This window comes from Sinohyriopsis cumingii, chromosome 4 (genome assembly GCF_028554795.1).
Source record: "Sinohyriopsis cumingii isolate HCF-2022 chromosome 4, ASM2855479v2, whole genome shotgun sequence".
Classification (NCBI taxonomy): domain Eukaryota; kingdom Metazoa; phylum Mollusca; class Bivalvia; order Unionida; family Unionidae; genus Sinohyriopsis; species Sinohyriopsis cumingii.
Window position 1 is genome coordinate 9,312,892 of NC_142964.1, and position 26,607 is coordinate 9,339,498.

Sequence of the window (26,607 nt, forward strand, 5' to 3'; positions counted from 1 at the left end):
GGTTCTGGTTGTGGTTGGAGTGGTGACTGGCACTGGCACTGGACACAAGGTTCCCGTGGTTCCCGTTCGAGGTGAATTTCAGGGAGGGATTAGGAAGCAGGTAACCGATGCAACTGCTCAATAAAATGGTCCACAATTGTTTGTCTCCTTGTTGCAAACTCAAATTGGCGATGGCTGCCCCGATGACACAATACACCACGAAGATTTGGCAGAAAAAGACGATTTGCGTTTTAGGCACACGTTCTCCACACCACACCAACAAGGGTTGTTTTTGTAAATCTTGCACAGAAGAACTAGGGGAAGGAAGAGTGGTCGACGTAGCTGCGTCTGTGTGAAAAGGCATGATGATCACTTCTTTTTATAGTCGATGACTTGCGAAGCGTCGATCCAAGAATCGAAACTGGGTGGATATCCTTTCCAACGTACTTTGACTTCTTTGACACGTCGTTTGCCCACTTTACGGGTTCTGCGTTCGAGAATGCTTTCGATGTCGTACACGTCGTCTTCTTTTTTGGTGACACGTTGTAACTCGGGCAAATAAAACGTTCCTTTGAGCACTTCTCCGTTCATGTCTTCCAATTTATAGACGGCAGGATGACGGCCATGCACTCGTCCAGTGACGCGAAACAATTCGGTCGTCCAGTTAGGTAAGTAACCTTTGTCAAAAGTGCGTTTGGTTTTGCCAATGCGCACCCAATCTCCTACGGCCAACTCTCCACTTTTCTTCGGGACAGCCCTCGTCGGGGACGTACCAAACAGGCGCTCAAACACCAACACTTCGTTGTCGGGAGTCACGTCTTGCGGGGCACGTCCAATGCTTCGATGGTAAGATTGGTTGTACGCTTGCACCAGGTGCGGTAAGATGTTGATGTACTTCAGAGTGTGGTGATGCGTAAAATATTTCCACATGCGTTCTTTCAAAGTGCGTTGAAAACGTTCCACGATGCTGGCTTTGGTTTCGGGATTCTCGGTGGTAAAAAAATGAATGTCACGTTTCTTTAATTCTTTTTGGAAAGCTTGGTTCAGAAATTCGGTGCCTTTGTCCGTTTGCCATCGAAGAGGGTGACGACCGCTTTGTTTCAGCACTCGTTGTAGGGCTCGCACTAACTCGCTGCTCGATTTGGAAGTCAAGGGTACGATCCAAGCAAATTTGGAAAAGACGTCGATGACACAAAACAAATATTTGTAGCCACGATTGTAGCTGGCCAAATGAGAGACATCGGCTAAATCGGCTTGCCATTGATGATCGATGCCTTCCACTCGGGTGCGACTTCTGGCAAACTTGCGTCGAATGGGTTTGTGTAAAGTGTAGGTAGCTTGTTCTTGTAACCATCGTTGCACTTGAGGTAAACGGAGACTTTTCAGTCGAGTTTTGGCAGCACGATACAATTTTTGAACTCCTGCGTAACCTGCAGGATGGGAGGGATCGTAGTAAATGCTGGCTAACACTTTTTCCATTTTTTTGTGTTGGTTGGTGTGTTAATAAGGCACCCACTCTTGGAGGATGCTACTCTTTTTCTCTTGGGGTATTTTCTTGGATTGCAATGCTTTGCGTGTGCGACCGGCAATAGGTGTTGAAGAGGAGGAGGATGTCTGAGCGGGGGATATCGGTTCTTGTTTCACTTCTGTCTTCACTTCTGTCTTCACTTTCTTTTTCTCTTGTGATGAAGAAGGGGTGGTCATCATCTTTTTAATCCATCCAATTCTGGAGGTAGGTGGTGTTGTTAACTTGCGTACTTTTTCTGGTGGAGTTTGAAACCCTTCTTCTTCTTCTTTTCCTTTTTCTGTCTTGGTCACTGGTACTGGTACTGGTACTGGTGATGGTGCTGGACTTTTCATCAAGGTCTTAAAATCTTTCAGAGTGGGTAGAGCTGTTTCGTCTAAAGCTTTCTGGTGAAAGAGTTGCAGTCGTTGCAAGAGTTGACCGTACTTTTGCGATTTTTCTGTTTCGGACAAATCTTGGCGATCCATCAAGGACTGCAGTTCGTGTTGTAACTGGGACATCTCGCTCAAATGGGGATTGGGAGGTAAATGCGGGGTGTGTTGTTCTTGCCACCGATGGTATTCCATCCATCGTTTGTAAGGCACTAAAGCTAGTTTTCGTCCTTCCATGGGGTTGTCAGCGGTCGATTCTGAGATCTTGGAACTTCCGAGGCCTTTTTATCTTGCTCCCACCAGTCCTCCCAACATGGTTCCCAAGACTCCTTTCAGTATGGGGCCTAACAAGAGAGGTAAAATACCTCCACGTTGCACTAACATCTTTTTTTGACGAATGGGAATTTTCTTTTGAACCATTTGGCGAAGAACGTGACGATGTTTGCCTAAGCATTGTTTCTGGTGTTTGGACAAAGGGATCGTGCCTTTCAAAACGTTCAAACAACATTCGCACACGGTATCGATGACCTCTTTGGAGGCTGTTTGAATGAGTGTTTTTCGTAGGGGTGGAGAAGCTTTGGACAGGACAGATAACATGTCCCCATGTTTGGCTAAACGTGGTGGCAGTCCTTTCCTTTTCTTTCCTTGGGGTTTTCTGGAGGGTGACATCTTTGAGTCTTCAGGAGCACCAAAAAACACTGATACCCGACTTGGTCACAGGCCTTTTTTATACTGGAACGCGTCGCCACTGATTGTCTTTACGTCGTATTAGTTTGAGGACAGGCATGACACGTCGTGCAGGGGTACGTAACGGACTAAATCGAGCCAGTTCTTGCTTGGACAAATCCAGTAAACTTTGTAACATGCCCGATCTTTCTTGAACTTTGATTTTGGGAGAAGGTACTTTGTGAGCAGCAGCCACTGCCACTAAATTGGAAGGTCCTGCCACTAGGGAAGTTCTTTTGGGGGTCATCAACGGAGAAGTTCTTGGTGTGATCAACGTCTCCAAGTACTCTTCAGTTCTGGGTGTCATTAACGGAGAAGTGGACAAACGTGAAGCTGCCGGAGACGCAGTCACCGCCGTGGCAGGTCGTGGTTTGCGAGTGTAAGGTTGCGTCCTGGCCGAAGTGCCTCTCTTGCGACTAGTTTTCTGTGGACTTTTCTTTTTCTGGGGGCTTCTTTTCTTTTTCCGGGGTGGTGGTGGTGTCTGGTCAGAGGAAGGTCCTGCCACTGGAGAAGTTCTCCTTGGGGACCTGGTCTTTTTCTTCTTGGGGCTTCGTTGGACTTTTGTCTTGGGTATAACTTTGGGGGCATTAGGATCCCATCTTAAGAGTGAGCGAATGATGACCCCTCCTAGAGTACCGCTCCCTCCAGGTTTCAAAATGATTTGTTTTTTGGTTTGAGTGTCGATGCGGGGATCGGCCAGTTGGACCAAAGCGACTTTGTTTCGATCGAAAAAGCGTTTGGTTTGATGAGGAATCTGAATGATTCCTTGGAGTAATTGACGTGCCGTCACCGTGAACCATCGTAAGACTTCTTTGAGACTAGCTTCTAAGATACGAGCTCGTGTTTGTGGATCTTTTTCTCGACTGATGCCATACAAGGCACGAATCAATTTGACGGGAAGATGCGACTGAAGGGACGTCATGTTCGCACTGAGAGTGAGACAGACGAAAAAGGGTCTGAGGTTTTTATAGATTTTTTTATGGGGAGTGAAATGAAGTCGAGGACGGAGACGTGTACAGGACAGGCCCTCCGTCTTGGCACCAGTGGTGAAACAAGTGGATACGAAATCGCAAATCCTCGGGAGTCGTAGGTTTCAAATCGACGAGTAAATAGGCGTGTGGAGTTTGAGTGGCGTCGTCGTACGCCTGAGTCAGCCAAGGCGTTCCTAACTGTTTGGCTAAGACTTGCACTTGCGATTTATCTCGAGGGCTTTTAAACAAGACCACGTAATGCGCATTGAGACTGATGGTGCGATGGGCTTTACTTTGTTGAAACAAATTTTGGGTGATGTAAACGACACTGGCATTACGGTGATGCCCTTTGCGCGTGAACCACAGTTTAATTTCTTCTTCGTCTTCTCCTAACATGTCGTCAAAAATGACCAAATGGGTTAGACGGGAGTCAGAGACGATGCCATCGTCTTCTTTAGGAATGCCTTCCACAAACACGATGGAATCGCCTTGACTTTCTCGCAAGAGGCTGTACGCCGATTGCCACTCTTTGTAACACCACACGATCCGTTGAGGTGGCCGATCGATCAAATGATGTTTATGTTCGATCAAACGTTTGACGAATTCGGTTTTGCCTGAACCGCTAGGTCCAGCAATGAGCATGTTAAAGGGATGGCGAAGATACAAAGCCTCCCAACTGGCACGATCTAAGTGTTCGTCGATGACTTTGACAGTAGAGGAAGAGGGAGCAGAGACAGCAGAGGTAGCCATGGTGTGAGAAATGTCACTTGTGACACGAAAAACAAACAAGACAAGAGTTTATATACTTTTTCAGAACACGTTTATTGAATGTTTTTTTCAAACATGAATACGAAAGACAAAAATACATAAAAGCCAAAGGCTTAAGTACAAGAATAAAAGGCACATGATAACCATGAACGTGGAATAAACACAAGTGTCTGTACAACATGTTTTGGGTAAAGTTCTAACCAGTTCTATACTAGGGTAAGGTCACACAAGTGTCCTCCCGAAAGGGTCTTTCAGGCCTGTCCACGACAGTCCTGTCCTGGGTGACGGGTTCTTCTGGCACCGTCACTAACACAGGTTGAAAAGTAACTTTTTTCCTTGAATAACTCTCGTGCATACTGGGCCACCTCTTGTGTCCAAGCCTCAAAACCCTGGTCTCGGTGATGTCCAACATTTGACTCCTAACCAATCTGGTTTCTTCTTCGTCAACGACATGGTAAGTTACTTCAATGAACAATGAACTATCGATCTTGCCTAGGGTTCCTTTTTATATACAGACCAATACCGACGTGACCGTACGGTAAGGTGAAGTGATTGGGAAGTCGCACTCGCTTCTGGTATACAATTTGATAGACTTTTTCCAAGGGTCGACTGACGATGTGGTGAGTGGGTAAACGTACAATCTTGTTCGGTTGATAGGTGGTCACTTTAAAGTTTCCATCCTCTCCCGATTGCAAGGCTTCTTTCAATACCCCAAAGTTGACCACTCGACTGGTACGATGATTCAGAGTCAGTCCTTTCACTTTGCACGTCGTGTGCACTTCTCCTTGTTTGTCCCGGTATTCGTAGCCGTAATTTTTGGGACCACCACTGACGAAACTTAGAATCTTGTCGTCGGGATGCTCGTCTGTCCAGGCTCCTAAACGGTCTCCTTCGATGTCAGGGTGCTGTTGAATCGGGTGATGGATGTAAATGCAACTGTCCGTGTCAAAGTACAGGACGCGTTCTTCTAACAGTTCTAAAGCTTCGTACAATTTTAAGCGAGCATGAGCTGTCACGTAAGCCGCAATGATGACATTTCCAAAAGGGTCGTCTTGTACAAAGTCCAGATCTTCTTCGTAATTGACCAAGATCAAATCCTCTCGAACGACGTCCACGTGTTTCATGTATTTGGTTTTGTCGTGAATCATCTGGAAGTAGCGGGAAGGTTCTGTCAAATATTCCGTCTTGGGTAAACACGGTCGTTGTGCCATTTTACCCCACAAGCAATTTAACATCACTTTGGCAAACGATCGCCTGCCTTCGTTTTTTTCGATGTGGTCTAAAGAGATGCCTTCTTGTGCATAGTATTTCTCTTTGAATTGTATTTGGTCTTCGGGAGTGTGACACCAGGAAGGATAGCCGCTGGCTTCTTGTTTCAGTTTCAAAAAGGCATCCACGTAGTCGGCGAAAATGCCTTTCTGAGTAGGGTCACCCTTGTGGTACTGTTGTGTCTTGGGAAAGTGGCAAATTTCGTACACTTCTAACAGTTGGTATCCCATGTCCAGAGCTTTGAACAATTCCACGCTGACCCAGGTTCCCGTCAAGGCACGTTCTTCCTGGCTGTGATGGCAAGGTTGGTCCTGGTTGCACGTTTCCGCACAAGTACGGCACAAGGGAAACATCAGTTTGCCTTGACAATGGTGAGGTAAGAAGGGATGGTATAGGTTCGTGGGAGGCAAAACTTTACACTTGATCAAGCCTTCGTATTGTCGAATGTTTTTCAGGTCGATGTGTTCCGTCAACAATTGCGGGTGCCCTACAGGAAAGCGACAATATTTGCACACGTAGGGATACAGCGAACACACGTCCAAGTATTTGATTTCTTCTCCTTTCTCTTCGTCGGCTTGGTACAGCAAACAGGTGGCATTGGTCCTTCCTCCGTACAAACTATCCCTCGGGTTCAGCGGGTCCATGAACTGGTAACTCTCCACGAGGCGTTTAAACTCGGGATCGGTTTTCAAACGGTGATCGTACTCGTGTTCCCACATTTCCACCACTTGGTATCCTTGCTGTTCTAACTTTAGGCGTCGCTGACAAGTGTCCTGGTACAAGTCTTCCATGGTTCGTTGCAAAAACTGATTTTTAGTGTCACGGTCAGGGTAGCAGACGGGACATCCGTGAAATAAGCAACCGTTAAACTCGTACACGATCTTGGGGTTTTCTAAGTCCCAGCCATCGACCGAATACGTTCCGATGGTCTTTTCGCCTCCTCCGTTGCGGGCATGCTGAATCCATTTGTCTTCCTTGTCGCACAAGTAATGTAACCAACGTAGGGCTTTGACCGAGTATTGACGCTTGACATAGTGGGTCGTTTGAGGACTGATGACAGCCACGGTGTTTTCAGGCATGAATCGTTGGCGGTACACTAAGGAACACGCTTTGGCAATGGTGGAAGCTTCTTTCAAAGGATCGACCCCTCCGTGTTCCATGAACAGTTCTCGAAATTTTCCACAGCAACACCGTAAAATGTCCACGTCGGAACGACAATACTTTAACATTTCTTCCTGAAAGTCGAAGGGGTCAGAGGCATGAGCCTGGTACCAAACGTAGAAAGCTTCTCGTTGTTCGGTACGCATGTTGTCGGGATCGTAATAGTGAGCCTCAGGCAAATGGGGTAGAACGGCATGTTGATTGGCTTCCGTATTGAAAAAGTGTGGAAAGTACCCTTTAGCCATTTCTGTCATTCCAAACGTTTTAGGCATTCGACTCAAAGGCATGGCCAAGTAACTCATCGAATCTTTAAACTGCACTTGTCCCACTTGCATGAAAATGATTTTGGCTCCGTTCAAAATCACTTTAGGACGTTCAGTGCCATGTTCCGTATAGTACCTCAAAAGAAACTGTCCATCGTATCCGGAGAAATTGTGAGCCATCACCGTGGCATGACGATGACAATCTCCGTAACGTTCGATGTCCTCTTGGCTCCACGTCTTGTCGATGGGGTCTAAGACCCATCGGGCAAAATCGGCTAACGTGTTCGGTCCCCGAAAGATTTTTTCACGTCCTCCAGGAATCTTGCTGCAGTGAGGGCAATGACTGAAGATAGGTTCTTGAATGCACTTCTCGCACGCTCGATGAGCCACGCAGAAATTAGGAATGTGAATGCCGGTCTCTTGCATGCATTCGAAATCGAAAAAGATGAAATTGCCTTTCTTCTTGTGACCGTCCTCTTTCTCTGGTGGGGGTTGGTATTTTTGCACGTAACATTCGTGTTCCAAGTCCACGATGTGGTGACAAATGTGACATTTTTTCTTTCCTCGACATACGTGTGCCTTGGCATTGTTGGTACGTATGCCTTGTCTACACGTAGGGCACAATCTCAGGAGCTGACAAGCACATTTCTTCTGTGAACCTTGTGTTTTCAAATGTTGTTGGTATCAGGGAGGGCTGACAAACGTGCGCAGACAAGTCGAACAAGGCACTGGTTCTTCGCTCAGACAGGGTGGAGAGGCCAAACATCCTGGGCATTTCCATCCACAATGCTTGTGTTGCTCTCGATTATTATAACCATAGTCACATTTCTCACAGTAATATCTGTATCCCAGGAATCCGGTGATACTGGTAATGGTATCGAAATGGTCATCGTGATGATAAACATGAATGTATTTTCCGTCCTTAAAGTCTTGGCCTCGAAACATTAGAGACCCGCGCATTTCTTGAGGGTGCACTTTCAAGGTGTAGCGTGGAGCTAGGGCATCTTGCAATTTTTGCATCTCAGGAATGCCACAGGGTGTGTCTTTGGACAGGCCAGCTTGTTGCAACAGGAGTTCTGCTTCGTTTCGTTGTTTTGCTCGATCGGATCTTTGAATAGTGTTCCAGGTTCTTTTCCATTCTGTCGTGTCGTTCTTGTTGGCATAGGTTCGTCCCACCACGATGGCACGGGCTAAACACATCTGGTCATGAGGATTGTGAATTTGGACAAGACTACGCTTAATGCTGCGAAGCTCGTTCACCAATAACATCTTTTTGCGTCCTGTCCCTTGAGGAAGAGAGACGTGGGCTATTTTCAGTGTGGCTTTACCATCGGTGATGTCAAACTGGTCATTAGATTGTTGCACCTGTTGAATCTTGTCCATGATTTTGGAAGGGGTTAGTTCTGCAGGTCTGCTAAACTCGATCCAAACAAGGGATTTCAAACCGTCGTGATCTATGGATAGTGTCAAGCGATCGTCGTCTTTGGGTTGACATTGTCGCTTGAGTGCGGTGAGCAAAGAATCCCACATCTCGGTGATGAACCCTTCTGCTTTCTCCAAGGGTACGTCGGCCTTGAAATCTTTAAACTTCACCGTGTAGGTGCAAGCCGTGGTTCTAAATTTTCTAGAGGAGCGCTTTTCCGTCTCTCGAATGGAATAGTATTTTTCAGGGTTGACTAAGGGTGACGAACTTGGTTTAGAGGTTTCAAATTCTGGTTCACTCATGTCCTCTTCAAAATCACTGGCATGAATTTGTGCCAAGATTTCAGCCCTGGTACGAGGCGATAGATCACGTTTCTGCCTCTTACTTTCTTCTTCTTCTTTCTTCTCGAATGAATGGGATCGTTTCATCTTGAGTGCAAAACGTCAAATGACTCAAGTTTAAACACCATAGACTAATTTATAGTCTTGGCAAACCAGCGTATATAAAAAGGGTGTGTGTCTTGTCCTTTCACTATTCATTTCACTCTCAAGCCGAGCACAACAATGGAAGAGACTACCCAGATGGAACGTTTCGTCAGAGCTTTGCGAGGGGTCATTAGAAAATTCTCTTCAGACCAGCCGACGGACTACTCTCCTTCCTTTCGAGATAAAAGTCAAGATACTTGCTATATCTGTCAGAAGAAAGGGCATTGGTCTTCAGAGTGTCCAGACCGTCAAAAAAGAACAAAAACAGGGACTAAAAGAGACAAAAGTCAAGATACCTGTTATTATTGTAAAGAAAAAGGACATTGGTCTCCAGATTGCCCAAAAAAGAAACAAGAGGAGTCAGAAGAAAAGAAGGATTCTTCAGAAGAAGAGAGGGATTCTTCGGAAGAAGAGACGGATTCTTCAGAGGAAGAAGAGGAAGAAAGAAGACAATTCTATTTAAAAGAAGCAAAGAAACAGGAGAAGAAAAGAAGAAGGGAAGAAAATGAGGAAAAAACGGTGAAGAAATTAAAAAAACAGAGAGACTAAACAAGGAGAAAGAAGAAGTCAATGAACTTTTAATTAAAGTGTTCTGTGGTGAATTGTGAATTGGATTGTAAAAAAATGGATAAAAGAATACATGAATGATATAAGGTAAGTGTCTTTGAGTTTTGATTTTAAAATAAGAAGCTACACTCACGCACTCATACACAGACACGTACTATAAGGGTAAAATGGGTGGGGGTTTATTTTTGAGTTATTGACAAATTGAAATTGTATTTCTTTTCGAGAAATGTGGGTGGCCCTGAAAAGGGCTTTTTTATTTTGGTGTAGGGGTGAGTTTAACCAATCAACTTTAACTGCCTTAAGCCTTTGCCACGGCCAAGGCCTACTTCTGATGATTGGGTTGAAATCACTAAGGGTGGTACGACAGGCTTAGTCACAGGGTTGGCGTGTTTAGCTCGGGAAGGTCGTATTCTCTTCGGTCGTGATAAAGAAGTCTGATACATTTGTTTCAGACTTCTTAACTCCGCTAAAATGTCCAACAATACCGTAGCCGTTTGATTTTCACCCTCTTGTTTCTTTGCTGCTACTTCTTCTTGCTGTTGTTGCTGTTGTTTTTTTCTTACCTCTTCTTGTTGCTGTTGCTGTTGCTGTAGGAGAAAAGCTTGTTCCGCTTCCTTTTGTCGTTGCATAAATTTCTCCAATTCTTCTTTCTGTCTCTGTCTAAAATTCTCCACTTGCGGTAATGACGAAGGTTCCGGAACAAATTCTTGCGAGGTAAGAAAATCCACAAAATCCCAATGTACCTCTTCTGAAAGTAAGTCCGGGTTCCCTTGGGCAGTCTCCCCTGCTGGTGCACCCCAATGGATCGTTTTCTGAGTTTCCGTCATGTTGAATCACTGTCGCATAGATTGACTGCACACAAGCGCTAACGAATCTATATAGACCACGTGACGTCACAGACTGCTCTCTTCGGATTGGATGCGAGCTGACTGAATTTTGTAACGCGTGTTCGGATTGGTGAATGAATTCAATCCGTTTCAATCCTTCCTGTACCTATAAATAAGCGCAGTTCACTGCATTGATTCACTTGTTCTCGTCGCTTCAAGATGTGGACCGATGTGCAATCTTCTACGCTTGTGTCTTCCATGATGTTCCAGACGGACATGCTCATGTATGTCCGATCCAAGTGGACCGTTGTCCACAGGACAAACACCAGCATGTGGATACGTAGGATCTACGTTGAAAGACAAGGATGCCTGAAAAGAGTGCTGATTTACGGACCAACAGTGAGACGTAGCCTAAGGACAAGAAGAAGACCAATGCGGTACCATTTATGTTAATGAATACATTAACATAAACCCAAAGGCCCTTTTCAGGGCCAGCCATATTTCTCGAAAAGAGATAGCCTTTCCATTGCCTACCCCATTTTAAAAAAAATTTAAAAAAAAAAAAAATCCCATATTCAATTCCCCTTTGTCCCTAAACAACCCCCAAACTCTATTCCCCATGTTAAATTCCCCTTGTACGTATATCGGCCCACAATTTTTTCCCATGTTAATTCCCCTTGTACGTATATTAACCCACGATTTTTCGCCATGTTAAATTTCCATTGTTCGTATATTCGCCCAGGGGTCTCCGTAATGCTAATTTCCATTGTACGTATAGTGGCCCACTTAACTACTTATGTGAGAAAGCTAGCCAGTAGCTTCTTGTGGGTCGGTGGGCCTTCCCGGGTTCAGCCTCCGCCAGTTTACTGCCCCCATGTATAACCTGTCATGTGCTGCAAAATGGCGTTCAACCCCCATAACAGCAACATTAGTATATATATATATATATATATATATATATATATATATATATATATATATATATATATATATATATATATATATATATATATATTTGGAGTGTAGATATTCTCAGAAGGTAGAGCTTAGACTAAAAGCCGGACAAGAAGGAATAGTTGACAATAAAAGACAGAAATAAAAATAAAAATGACAAAATTGGACACTAAACTAACTTATTAGAACGTATCAGTTAGGTGGTCAACTGAACTTGTGTTTTCCAATGTATTTGTGTTGGTCTAATCTCCTAGTTGTTATATACATATCATCTGATTTACAAAAGTCAATCAGTTTATACCCATAATTGTTCATGTTACCATCCTGGTTATTTTCGTGCAATGATGTGCCAGCAGTAGTGATCGGTTTGGTATTATTAAGACAATGAAATAAATCTTCAGTTACTGTACTGAAGATCTTTATCACTAAATAAGATTTACTCTCGTAAATTATTTGTTCTTGCGTTAAAATCACCGATTAAACACATGTATCTTGTAACACTGAATACATCAAACTGTTATTTCTGTTTTGCTCATTTGAAGTCATATGGTCTTATCCATCTGATTCCACGGGGGTCGTATCGTTGCTTAAAATTGACCTGTCATACATGTACTATATAATAACTAGTAATTATATAGTACATGTATGACAGGTCAATTTTAAGCAACGACAAGTGCCCCTGTGTCTGATTCTCCATGTCCTACGCAGCGGCACGACTTAATCAGATGGATGGCCACATACTTGGTGTAATGACCAAAGTTGGAAGATAAACCTTAACGGAAATAAAATCGTTGATCCGATAGTCTTAGCTAAGGCATACATACTATATTATTTGTTCTATATGTCTCTGGTCGTAGTTACTTGGTGTGCATCAAAGCTTCAACCTTGCGATTTAGCTCGCTCCGAGCGTGATGCAATATTTATATTTAGTTATAGCATGACCATAGAACACAATTCATTTTACTATATGTTCTCTACATTTGTTTCTCACTACTGGCCTTTCTACTGTGTGACAATCAATACAAATCATATGTTAATTTAAATACATTAAAAGATGACTTCACGGTAAAGTTCTTTTCAAAGGTTGACCTGCTTTTTTTTTAGATGCTGGACTGTCAACAGAGCAGCATGGCCTTATTACTCACTGTGCACTGTCGCCGAAATACATTCGGACAACCACACCCTGAGCTCATATTCTCAAGAATAAACAATTACCTTTAAATCCCTACCAAACATGCATAAATAAAACTCTTCTATCACCACCAAAATGAGCGAGTAAAAAAAGTTCTAAAAATAGACTGTGACCCGATTCCGCATTCGGAATGTACTTACTTTCATCGAATGTTATACAAATATGATACACATCTCCAAAATTAGTCATTGGCGATTGTACACGTCGAACTAAAGTCGTTTTAATGCTTGTTCGAACGTATTGCCTTCAAATGTTGCGTCTTGGAACACTACACATAAAGGTGAATCTTTCTGGCTGAAGAGAGGATTTACTGTCAGTCAACGTTTTGGTAAGACTTGCTAATGATGGACGGAAACCTCAACACTTCTATACAACACTTTTATATCACTATCAATGTTTATCAATATCGTCAAGAGTGATGTCATTACAAGAATTTAACTAGAAATTGCTAAAATTAAATAATTTGTTTAAAAATCATTTAAAGTTTATTTTGCTTTTTATTATTGTAAAAACAATTAAAAATCATAAATTTGGTGTGTGCAATGATATATACACTGAAAACATAATTTCAATTTTTGAACGGATGTTTTAAATTACTTATTTTTCTCTCAAAATCAACGATAAGCAGATTGAAAAAAATCATGATGATGATATAATTTTCGTACTTGTAAGCCTTAAATATTAGATTTAGCTTATGACCTTTGTTTAAAAAATTAATTGGTACTGTCGATATGTAGAAAATCAAACCATGAGTGTACTGTTTTTGGAACATGAAAACTATTTTGCATCATTCGTAACTCATTTCTCTATAAGTGCATTTATCTGGAACAAAAGAGATAAAGTTACGGGAAAAGATTTTAATTTCAGTTTATTATTATTCATACCATTATCTACAAATTTAGAAAATTAAATACCTCAAAGTAAGTTTAATTGAAGATTCCCTTAAAGGATGATTGAAAATTCATTCTTAAAGTAAAATTACTTGTCATTAGATAGGAAAAATACTTAGAAATAAATAAGACAATAATGTAGAGGATTTAATTATTAAATATATGATAAAAGTATAGGTTGTTGTATGAGCAAATTATAATAACAGATAACTAACTCCGAACATCAGTAAATGACAACTCTATAAGAAACTGTATAACTCCATACAGAACTCTCAGCAGTGTTTCTGATGCAGTTTGTGTCTGTGAGCCATGTTGCTATGGCATGTTGCTATGCCGATTGGTTGCTTAATATGGTTTAAAGTTGATTTGCCCAAACAGAATAGTTTGTAAGGATTTTTCTAAGAACTGACTGATGGAAAAAAAAGAATCAGTGAAATGGGATTTTTTTTCTTCGTGGATTGATTGGAAAAAAAAGAATCAGTAAAATATAAAAAAAATTATCTTTGTTTTAAATAAGGACTAATACTTTATGGATTTTTGGTTGATATGAATCATTGGTGGAAACAAATGCTGTGGTTATGATGTCATTGGGAGATGCATTCTCTTTAGTACTTAGAGTTGATGACACTGCATCAAAATAGGCCTGGGTTGGAATGATCCATACATATATGATATGGATGGGTCAAAGTCTTACTGCTTAATAAGTTATGCCCAGACTCATGTTCCCTGGTCAGTCGACCCCAGAACTAAAGGCCTAATTTTCAGAAATGTTTCATATATTTCACAGCCCATTTTTATACTTTTGCAGAGTTTGAAATCTAATCGCTTTAACCATACCATACCTACTGTAGTACCTGTCTCTTTATTAAAGTATTTTGAAGCACAATCAAGTTGATTTTTGTTTTTACTCTGTTGTGCACCAATATTAATTGGTATAAGCGCATTGATAAGCAAATATGGTTAATTTTTGGCATATTTCCTTTATGAACAAATGTGTCTGAGAACATTTGGCCCAATGTGACCAGCCATATTTGTTTCATTAAAACAAAGGTAACAGAACATTAACTGACATTAACAATTCTTGTCTTCCAATAACATCTTACATTGTAATTCATGTAGGTTTATTGTGGGGCCCTACTCTACTACAGTATAAGAGGTTGTTTGAAATTAACGATTTACTGCAAGACTGCATTAACATTACTGGCAATGCAAGCTAGGTGCTTTAGTGTGAGGGAGGCAGTTTGAACACATTTGTGTAGACATTTAGTTCATGCAGACTTGACTCTATAAGCTTTTAGGTCACTCAGTGCATGTAAGTTTTTTTGCTCTTTTTTTGTACCTTTGATATTTTCACCAATGTCATTTTGGTCATAGTGGGTGGCTTTGAAAGGTATGGCTGAAGCAACACATGCCTACCTGGTATAACCAAAAATGAAAGGAAATGAATGAAAATGAACAAAGATTCACTTGATACAAATTCCAGTGAACCAAAAATGAACATAAATGAACCAAAATTTAATTTATATTTACAAGCTTGTAATTATGTTGTAAATGACCCAAAACAAGATTTTGCACATAATTTTAGGTAATATTTTGTTTTGTTATCACTTGCAGCCAAGAGGCAGTTGCAGCCTTTTCCACTTCATTATCATGTTTTCCGTTGGTTGATAATATTTATTAATGAGGGCCCACTTCAGGGGAAAAAGATTTATTTGAGAAATATTACAAAGCACAAACTGCTTTTGTCCTGTTAATATTGTTTACAAATTGTGAATTGTATATTTTATTTAATATTACAAAAAGTATTCAGTCATCTGTGTTAAATTAAAATGAGTTACCTGGATACTGTGCTAAAACAAAAGGTAAAGAAAAGAGCTAAAAATGAACTAGTTTACTAGATTCCCTAATGAACGAATCATGACTAATTAAGGTTGCTAATTATAGCTAATCTGAATTCATTTTTTCACAACTATGTATGTATTGGACATGGTTACAGATTATTTTTTTCTGTGAAAATGTAAAAAAGTGCACATTTTTGTCAGATTTGTGATGTAAATTTGTGCAAGATGGGACCTTTCTGAGAAGTTTACAGTAGTGAACAAAATTTGTTACTAGCCCTTTTCAATCAGATGACAAATTTTTAAACAGTTACATGTATTACCAAAAGTGTACATAAGAACATATTTAAACACTGTTCATGGCAACTCGAAACAAAATTTCATGATTGTTCACATACACATATTTGAAATAGTTTAAAAAGATGGAAAAAGAAAACTGTAGTTTTTAGTTCTCATTACTAGGTGTTTTATAATGATAATTACAGGGCTTTAAAAACTGTACAAAAGTCATCTTGTCCAAGGCAAGCTGACCAGAAATTTGAACTTGCCCATGGGGGCTTTGAGCTTGCAGGGTTCTCTGTATGATTTTGAAAGTTGCCATCAGACTCTGTGGAAAAGAGTTTTAGTCCTAGACCTTAAAATGTGAGACCCAATAACAGTACTGTTTATTTACATGTAATAATTTAGAATATTAATTTTTTATTGTTTGGTTACTACTATCCTCAGATTGTTACTGCTCATTGATTGTGAAATATTTAGTAAAAATATAAATAACATAGGCAGTTGTAATTGTGATTGTGATATAACAGCTAGGAGGAATCAAAGAGGAGATTACTGTTTCTTTTCTATGTTAATTTATTTAAATAAACTAATTATGTTTCAAAACAATAAATTTACCAAGACACTGGAAGCAGAAACAAAAAAGTCCATATTTCATTTCCTTTTTTAAAATTTATGTTAAAACAACACAGTACAGTATACTACTTTTTTATACTAGAGCAAACTCCTCCACAGCAGGTTTAGTATCAAAATCTTTAAGTTCTGGACCTTCCTCCACTTATGTCTTCCATTAAGGTCATAGTTTCTTGTTTTAAACAAACCTCTCTAACAAGCCATTGATGTTGTAGGCGAAACCAGGAACATTTGAGTTAAACCACATTAATGTGTATTTAATTTGTGAATTTTTTGATAGATTTTCTCAATATTTTATATGTTATGTATATCTGTATTATGCACTTTACCTTAAAAAAAGTTTGTTCAGAATCAAGTTAATGACATGCCTGATCAGGAATGTTTATTTTATAAACAGCATAATACATAGCTAATATTTGTCAATGAGTATAGAATAAATATTCAGATCATTATCAGTGGAAGTAAACATGTTTACTATTATCTGATGTGTCTGTAGTCTCAAATGTACTTATGTGCCAATAGCCTAGAATGTGGCATTGTGTCAACATTTTGTTTATATACCCCTATAATATAATACAAACTGTCCTTGTCTGAATTCACTGTAATTCTAAATTAATGTTTTAGTCCAAAAATATTATTGAGTACTTTGTCTGTTCCAGTGAATAATAATTTGAATAAATAAATAAATCCACCCAAATTAAAAACTGAATACCCGTACAATACTATGACTGATTCTGCTTCAGGATGTTAAGGCAAGAATGAATAATTGTTTCAAGTAAACAACATTATATAAAATAAAGCTAAGACACAATAATAGAGCCAGGATGTTGGTCAATCTCCTCTCTAAAATGTTCAAAGTTATTAACAGATTTAGGAATTTCTGAGTGAAAAATTACTTTCCTACATTCAGATAGAAATAAACGTATTTACTTCCATTAATAATGATCTGAATATTTAATCTGTTCCCAAAGAGACATAATAGCAATGTATTATGTTATTTACTTGATTTTGGACTAAGGTCATTTACAAAATACAGTTATTCACAACATATAATCATCGAGAAAAGCCAACAAAGAATACAAATTAAATATACAAAACAGTCAATTAGGTAAGAAGTAAAGCAATTTAGGGAATTTTCATTACATTGATAGATATTCAGTTTTCCAAGCAGAAGTTATGGTTTTCAAGACCAAAAGCTTTTAAAAAATCAACATAACGGTGCCAACCATTTCTCCATTATCTAATGCTTTCAGCCTTTATCAGTCAAAAATATAAGTGCAGTTTCACATGAGTGATTCTGTCAAAAACCAGACTGATTATTGTGCATAAGATCATAAGTATTTAAATAGTTGAGAAAAGAATCATGTAGATATTTTTCTAGTAATTTGGAAAGACAAGGAAGGACAGAGATAGGTCTGTAGTTATTTACATTGTGTTTTGTTCCATCTTTCCAACTAGTGTCTGCTTGGATAAGTCTTGTGAGAAATTTGAATCTAGTTTTTCTTATTCACAACTGTGCAATATTTGCTATTGACAAGTACATGTAGTTGACAGATTTTAGTTTTTCACTGGACTCTTTGTTCTTGTTACATATCTAACTCATTTTTGAAATTTCCATGACATTCTGTTTGACATAATGACAAAGACATAAATCAAACAGAAGAAAAGAGTTTATATGAATGGTAGATTCCTTAGTACATTTAAATCCATGATTTGTGTGTTTATACCTTAAAAATGCCTTTGAAGGGTCTCATGTTGTGACCTTAAAGGCAAGGGACAAGCTATAAATGGCAGCAATGGCTGTGCTTCATACAGTTAATGATTCTGTGCTTTTATCCTTTCAGCCCTTAGAACACCTGTATACCTGTAATTATTTTTCCACTGGCTATTTTGAAAACTCATTAGCTGCAAATCTATTCCACAAAGAAAAATAGAATGAATTTATTTTCATTTCTAAAGGATATTTCCCCTTCCTTATTAATTATTACCAATTTGTTTGCTTGAGTAATATCCTTTTCATAATAGATGCTTTCCAATCAACTCCAAGGTTTCAAGATGGATATTTTAAGCAATTTATCAACGGATAAAGATTTTTTCACAAAGGTCTAATATGTTTGATTTGAACCTCCCTGCAAGACGGTTTGGTTCAGTATTCTTTCTGTACACAGATGTAAATGTCCTAGTATAAATCATTGATAAATTTATTTTTTTCTTTTGAAATATTAATTATGTTTTAAGTTTTACAATTTCTTTTGAAATAATAATTATGTTTTATGTTTTACAATTTCTTTTGAGATACTAATTATGTTTTATGTTTTACAGTTTGATAAAGCACCATATCCTTATTTCTTCCTTCCGATCATTGCAGAGGAAACAGGAGCAATATGGCGGCTATGACAGGAGGGATATTTATTCCATACTACAACTATATCGTGCATATTCTAGAGACACATAAGGAGTTGAAAAAAACAAGTACAGGTTAGTGATGTTACCATGAGTGTAAAATTCATTTACAATTGGTCATATTGCTGTTTATACTATTTTTATATGTTAACATACCCATCAGACTGAATACACATAATTGGCCAAGTGCCAAAGCCAAGGTTACAGTTCATGCAGACATTCTGTTGTTGTTGTCCTCTGACCATTGCCTATAGTTAGTTCCTGTTTATGTCTGACCAACTTGTGTCACTTGTAATATACAAAGGCAACTTTCCTAACACCCATTACGGCTGCTGGCCATAAGAACTTGTGAAGATTGCACAATCTTTAGTGTCACTTGGAGTGGTCAGAAGCTGGCCAGGTATTTCAAGCTCATAAATATGTCTAAGAACAACCCTGTTGAATTTTGATTATATGACTAATGTACTTTTGGGTTTCACTTGTGTATATTATCATATTAAACAGTAACTGTGTATGGTTATGCTATCAGGTGCAAGGTTATTTTGATATGAATGAGAAAATATTTGTTCATTTCCAGTTTAACTAAAATAAAAAGTACTATCATTCATGTTTGTGATTTAATGAAAAAACAACTCAAGGAAGAATATAATTCTTTAGGGTATGTTTCATGCATGATTAAAGCAAAATATTAAATATTGGTTGAAAAACATTTTGCTGATGACCATTATTAGGAGTGTTAGAAAAGGAGATGAGAAGGGAGATGTGATGCTTAGTTAGTCTCCAATCATGACAATAATGTATCTTGTCGTGTTTTAGAAATCTGTAAGGAAGTCATCAGATTTGAAATACATTTAAACTGGTGTAACACTGTCAATGCTTCAGATTTTATGAAACCAAATATCAAAATTTTTAATTGTATTCCAGCGGATGAGAGGATAAGAATCCAGTGTAAAGACGATGCATAGGTTGTTTTAACACATGCCTTCCTATGTTAATAAACAACATAGACCCTTATGTGCCAGCGTATTATGTGATCTGATGGTCCATGTTGTTTGCAGTTGAGTTCAACTTGTGTGTTTACACAGTACTTTGTAAAACTTTGTTTATAATCCTTACTTAGAAATGTATCCAAAATGCACTTAATGATATTAAAGAGCAATAAAAATTAACATTGATCATTCAGGCAAGCTCTCTGCAGAAAATGAGCTTGTGACAAATTGTTTTGTAAATTGATACCATATGGAAAAATTTCACAAGCCTTTCACAACTTATATTTGAAATCAGAGACATAATCAAGAAGATTAATCTCTGAATCTTCAGTTGAAAGAAGTTTCTCTTTTAATAACTTCAGTGGCTCTCCCAGTGGGTCCAGGGTTGTAGAATTGGTCCAATGTGTCCTCACTATGTGTCATAAGAGGCGACTAAGTAGAGGCAACCTGTTTGCCGTGGGTTGCATCCTGTGTCGGGGAGGAAAGGATCCTGGTAGTTGAGCAGAGGCTTTCCGATGCAATACACTACTTTTGCCACTACTTCTTCAAGATGGGTGGTTGGGATGGGCCTGGTCTCGACTAATTGGCTGGTCACACCAAGCCCTAGGAGGTCTTAATTTACTTGCTCGCTCTCTCTTTTTTCTCCATGTATCTCTCTTGATACCACCGTTACCCCTACTTTCTACCCGTTTCCTTTCTCCTACTCTCAGAAGACTTACTAGAAGGCAGTGGCTCAACGGGTCAATCAGGAGGTAATCTTACCTACTGAGTATACTACCTGTGTATCCCTGGCACTTGGAAAGTGTCCCCATGTTGGACTCCATGGCAGGTGGGTGAGCACAGGTGACAAAATAAAAAAAATAAAAAAATCAAAAATCAAAAAAACAGTCAACACAAGAGAACAAAACTGTTTCAGAATCTGACAATGAGCCATGTGGCATGGAATCTTTTTCTAGCTTCATGGTCATCCAGTCCAAAGATGGAGCTTAATCGCTTTCCACACTATCGCCATTTATAGTTGAAAAGACTATACTTGGTTTAGTTGGCAGACCCAAAAGTGTTAAAAAACTGAAATCAGGTGATCTGCTTGTGGAGTGCGAATTTAAAGCATCCAAAAAATTAAGACCTTTCATGACATTCCAGTAACTTGTTTCGCACACACAACACTTAACACATCATTCATTGCCGTGACTTGGCTGGAGTCAGCGGCAATGAAATCATCGAAGGGTCTGCTGGACACCAACACCATTATACTCACCTTCAACAAACCTAGAGTACCTAAAGTAGTCATGGTTGAATTTTTACAGGTAAAGGTTGAGATATATATGCCAGATCCCCTCGATGCTTCAAATGTCAAAAATACGGCCATCATGAAGACCGATGCTCGAAAAGCCAAGTATGTGGCTGATGCAGAGACCCTTCTCATCGGGAATCCATGTGCAGAGCCACTCTGCATTGTGTCAGTTGTGGAAATTAGAACCATGCTAATTCAAAGGATTGTGACACCTGGAAACAGGAGAAGGAAATACAGAGGGTTAAGTACACCTCCATCATCCCCTATCCAGAGGCCAGGAAGCTTGTACAAGCTAGAACTTCCCTTTCTGGCCCGACCTTCTCAACTGTAGTGAAAAACAACCAAAAGCAATGAAAGACACCCAAACCCAAACAAACCCACCTGAATCCCCTTCCAGCTGAAACATTCCGCATTACAAACCTCCAAAAAAACTCACTGTCAACTCAAACAACATTTAACAACACTACACCAACAAAATCACCAAACGGTAAAAAAAGTTGCAAACAAATAGACAGCAAAAGGGGTCTGATGACCCTATAAAGCTGCACAACAGTTTTTTTAGACTTTGAGGATATGGATGCAAAAGAAACTGCTCCATGTCCTCAGGGTGGACCCAGACCTACATCCAAAAAATTTAATCCTGTTCTTCCGCCAGAGAAATAAAGCCAAATATTAATCCACAAAAGATCTAACCTACTTATATCCGCTCCTATTTAAAAAAATCCATAATGAAGAACAGCATCATACATTGGAATTGCCGAGGACTTAAAACCAACTACAGTGACATTCTTCTGCTTTTAAACAAACATGATCCTGCAGTACTATGCCTGCAGGAAACTTTTTTAAAAGGCACAGACAACATCACACTTAAAAACTACTCCTTTTTTAACACCTACTCCAAAACTGGTGACAGGGCCTCAGAAGGAGTTTCCGTTGTTGTAAACAATAGGACTCCTCAAAGCATCATTCCCTTAAACACAAATTTACAAGCCATTGCTGTAAACGTCACACTGTATCGTGTGATTTCCTTTTGCTCTGTTTGTATACCACCAAACACCAACCTAGTACCAAATGAATTAGACAAACTTGTTCAACAACTGCCCACTCCATGTACTCTACTTGAGGATTTTAATGCCCATAACATTTTATGGGGATCAAACTACATTGGCGACAGGGGCAACACGGTAGAAGATTTCATGTATAGACACAACTTGTGTCTATATAACATCAAATCACCAACATTTTTACACACATGAACACATACATACATGTGTGTCAACTTGACAATTTGCTCTCCTACACTACTTTTGGATTATAATTGGAAGGTCGCTGATGACCTTCACAGCAGTACCACTTTCCAATCTCTCTTAAGAACACCAACGTTACAATTGATGAAGCAGTTCCACAATGGAATTTAAAGAAGGCCGACTGGGCCAAATTTTAAACACTTTGCACAGCTAGGCTTAACAGGGATACCATTTTAAACTACAATAACCCTTTTCAGTATTTTACTTATGTTTTAATGGAGATTGCAGAAGAATCCATTCACAAGTCCTCACTGAACTGTAAAAGAACCCAAAAGCCATGGTTCACCAAAGAATGTAAAGAGGCCATTAGACAATGCCAAGAAACACTGAAAAAATTTAGTAATCGTTCAACGCCAGAAAATTTAACTAAGTACCATATTGTTTGGGCCAGAGCCTGCAACACGATTAAAGAAAGTAAAAGAGCATCATGGAAAAAATACATTTCAACTTTAAATTGTCATTCCTCTATAAAGAAAGTTTGGGACACGATCCACAAAATAAATGGAAAGGGGAAACAAAATTCTTTCTGACATCTGAAACTAAACAGTAAAAATTTTAATTCCAAACATGACATAGTTAATATACTTACCAATAGTTTTTCTAAAAATTCCTCGTCTAATTATTCAGAAGCCTTCCAAAGAGTAAAAACTCAAAAGGAAAAGACACGGTTGAAATTCATATCGAATAACTCAGAAAGTTATAGTCAACTGTTTTCACTGTTTGAGCTGATTAAATCTTTGAATAAGGCCCATTATACATCTGCTTGGCCTGACAAAATACATTACCAGTTTTTGAAACACCTTCCAGAACCATCATTAACAGCTCTTCTGGAAATCTTCAATGATTTATGGATTACTGGTATGAGTGGGTTCCACCTCTCTGATATGCACGAGCAAGAGATGGGTGTGCCCCAGGGCAGTATTCTATCTGTGATGCTTTTCAACATCAAAATCAATAGCATCACCAAGTGTTTGGCTCCTGGTGTGGATTGCTCGTTATACGTTGATGATTTTCTAATATGTTATCAATCAAAGCACATGCATACAATTGAAAGACAACTACAACAAAATATCAACAAGATTCAAAATTGGGCCAGTACTAATGGTTTCAAATTCTCGAAATCCAAAATGGTATGTATGCATTTCTGTCAGTTACGAAGACTTCTTGATGAACCTAAACTCACACTGGATGGAACACCTATTCCATTTGTTCAGGAAACAAAGTTTTTAGGTATTATCTTCGACAGAAAACTGACTTGAAAGCTAGCTTTAAATCTCATGATCTACTCAAAGTAGTAGCGCACACTGACTTGGGTGCTGATAGAAAAGTCATCCACAATTTATATAGAACATTTATTTGCTTCAAACTGGACTATGATTGTGTTGTTTATATTCAGCTAGGAAGTCATATTTGAAGATGCCTGACCCAATTCATCATCAAGGAATAAGATTCGCTCTGGGAGCATTTAAGACATCCTCCATGTGAAAGCCTTCTCACTTAAGCAAATGAACCACCATTATCACATCATAGAGAAATGCTTTCCACAAAGTATGCTCTCAAATTAAAATCAAACCCTCTGAACCCTGCTTTTTCGAATCTTTTTCAACCTAAATATAAAACCTTATATGAAAATAAACCAAATGCCATTCCTTCCTTTGGTATTAGAATATCATCCAGCCTTGACAGTAACAAAATTGATCTTTCTAAAATTCAAAAATGTTTCTCTCTGAAACACCTCCATTTCTACTTAAACAGCCAAAAGCACTTTTTACGCTTCACGATGGAAAAAAATCAGAGACAAACCCTTCCATCCTCAAAAACTCTTATCATGAACTCCTCACAGAATTTAAAAACTATACAAGGATTTATACAGACAGATCAAAGGATGAGGAAAAGGCTGCCACAGCCTTTATTAGTGGAAAACACACAACACAAGTTCGCTTACCAAATGGTACATCAGATTTTTTTAGCCAAAATCAGAGCAATAGACCTTGCTCTGCAATATATTGAAAACAAACTTATTTTAAACAGCATCATCTTCTCTGACTCACTATCAGTACTTCAGTCACTACACAATAGAAAACTGGAGAACCCATTATTAACTAATAGTCTTGTCAGAAATTCTGAACTGAGTCACTCCCACAATTTAGTATACTGTTGGTAACCTAGCCATAATTTTATTAAGGGGAATGGAAAAGCAGATTGTGCTGCTAAAATGGCCCTATCCCAAGAACCATCTGATTTTAAAATTCCTTATACTGATTTTAAACCTAGTATCAAAGAGTCTTTATGTCAGAAGTGGCAGGCATCATGGAATGACGCAATGAATAATAAACTTCACGCCATCAAGCCAACCCTAGGAGAATGGACTCCTTTCTTCAGAACCATCCGTAGGGAGGATGCAGTCGTTTTGCAAGAATCTGAATTGGTCATATGTATATAACCCACTCCCACATACTAAAAGGTGAGGACCCATCAGAGTGCATTTCTTGCAATGAACCATTCACTGTTAAGCACTTTATGATAGAGTGGTTTGACTTGCAACCTACGTGCAATCAGTACTACAGTGTGCATGACATGAAGGAACTTTTTGATACAGAGGATGTAACTTGTATTATAGAATTCCTGAAAGAAGTAAACATTTACTCGAAGCTATAACTTTTATGCCATCAACTTGAGCATTTTTATGTAATATATATACCGTCTCTTATTTTGAATAACTTTTCATCTGAGTGTCTCTATTAACATATACAATTTACATTCCCTGTTGATCGGGAAGCTTTATATGTTACCCTTAACCAACATATCATTTTACTTTCAACTGTTTGATTTTGATATCGCTGGTTGATATAAAACCTTTTATCATTTTTAAATGATTATACATATAACCTTTTGTATGGCGCTAAATAGCCTAACAGTGCTGGTGCGCTGTAAAAATAACAATCAATCTTCAATCAATCAACATCAATGGTAAATGGATATGTCCAAAATCTAGTTTAGTAGGACTAAAACATGAATTGATGCCCAGACAGTAAACAACAGTAAATGAAGACACTCATCGCAGTCTTCTTCTATATCAAAGCAATGTAACTGAATCATATGTTGAAAATTTTCCAAGGCCTCTTGACTTTCAAGTTGATATGCAGAAGACTTAGATTGTTGGATGCCAAATTTATGCATAACTTGCTGGAAAATTCAGGACATGAAATTTGACCCTTGTTCAGATTGGACAGACTTGGGAAGGCCAAAACGTTTATTTTAAAAAAAAATTATTAAAGCTTTTACTATTTTTTGTTTGTTTTAATATTCCTTGAAGGAATTGCCCCTGGAAATCTTGTGGATGCACACACATTATGGTCAGCAAGTATTGGTTGCCTGACTTGGTCTTGTATATGGGAGAGACACTGTCTACCATTATTCTGCTAAATGGTTTGTCAAATGGAGGAATAGGGTGCAGATGAGCCTTAGGTGTCATCTGATGTTACTGCATAATCATGTCAGCCTGTACTGCTGCTTTTTCATACATGTGGTCTGCTATCACTACCATACTTGATACATGTGGTCTGCTTTCTATTGCCACTAATTTAAAAGCTTGGTCTAAAATCGCTAATAAAGTGAAATATGAGAAAAATGTTTCATATACTTGTACATTATGTGGCATGATTTTCTGCATCAGATAGGAGATTTTATGAGAACTGTGCTTTATACATTGCATGATAAAATGACATATCTTTGTGCAGTGTAGTTTTACATTTCTTTTGTTGCAGGGATCTTTTGGCATATGGCATGGGCAGCAAGTGGGGTTGCTGTTGGGGGTCTTGTTGCAGGTCCTCCAGGGGCCCTTTTTGGTGGGATAGCTGGTATATATAATCATTATGCATATTTATCACTGAATCACTATTTATTTATGTATGTATGTATGTATGTATGTATGTATGTATGTATGTATGTATGTATGTATGTATGTATGTATGTATGTATGTATGTATGTATGTATGTATGTATGTATGTATGTATGTATGTATGTATGTATGTATGTATGTATGTATGTATGTATGTATGTATGTATGTATGTATGTATGTATGTATGTATGTATGTATGTATGTATGTATGTATGTATGTATGTATGTATGTATGTATGTATGTATGTATGTATGTATGTATGTATGTATGTATGTATGTATGTATGTATGTATGTATGTATGTATGTATGTATGTATGTATGTATGTATGTATGTATGTATGTATGTATGTATGTATGTATGTATGTATGTATGTATGTATGTATGTATGTATGTATGTATGTATGTATGTATGTATGTATGTATGTATGTATGTATGTATGTATGTATGTATGTTTCCTCGACACAAGTAGTGTTTTTCTGGCCATTTAGATTTGATTGGGTCAGCTCAGACATCATTTAATTCTTCGTCATTCCTGTCACTTGCATTATAACAGTCATTTTCAGCTTTGCCGGCAGGTTGTGCAAAT

General features: G+C 38.7%; 2 protein-coding genes across 3 annotated transcripts in view; one reads left to right on the top strand and one right to left on the bottom strand.

Moving 5' to 3' along the window:
- LOC149800597 (nicotinamide riboside kinase 2-like) overlaps positions 1-12,571 on the bottom strand; it is a 52,510-nt gene extending 39,939 nt beyond the window's left edge. Inside the window, exon 1 of the mRNA XM_089954577.1 lies at positions 12,505-12,571. The gene's annotated coding sequence lies outside the window, so the exon portion shown is untranslated. The remainder of the gene's footprint in view (positions 1-12,504) is intronic.
- A 52-nt stretch (positions 12,572-12,623) lies between these two features.
- LOC149800598 (uncharacterized) overlaps positions 12,624-26,607 on the top strand; it is a 31,805-nt gene continuing 17,821 nt past the window's right edge. For both annotated transcript variants that reach the window (XM_089954583.1, XM_089954584.1), the window contains exons 1-3: positions 12,624-12,809; positions 18,490-18,599; positions 25,882-25,974. In XM_089954583.1, coding sequence (XP_089810709.1) covers positions 18,506-18,599; positions 25,882-25,974 — 187 coding nt within the window. In that variant the 5' untranslated portion in view covers positions 12,624-12,809; positions 18,490-18,505. The remainder of the gene's footprint in view (positions 12,810-18,489; positions 18,600-25,881; positions 25,975-26,607) is intronic.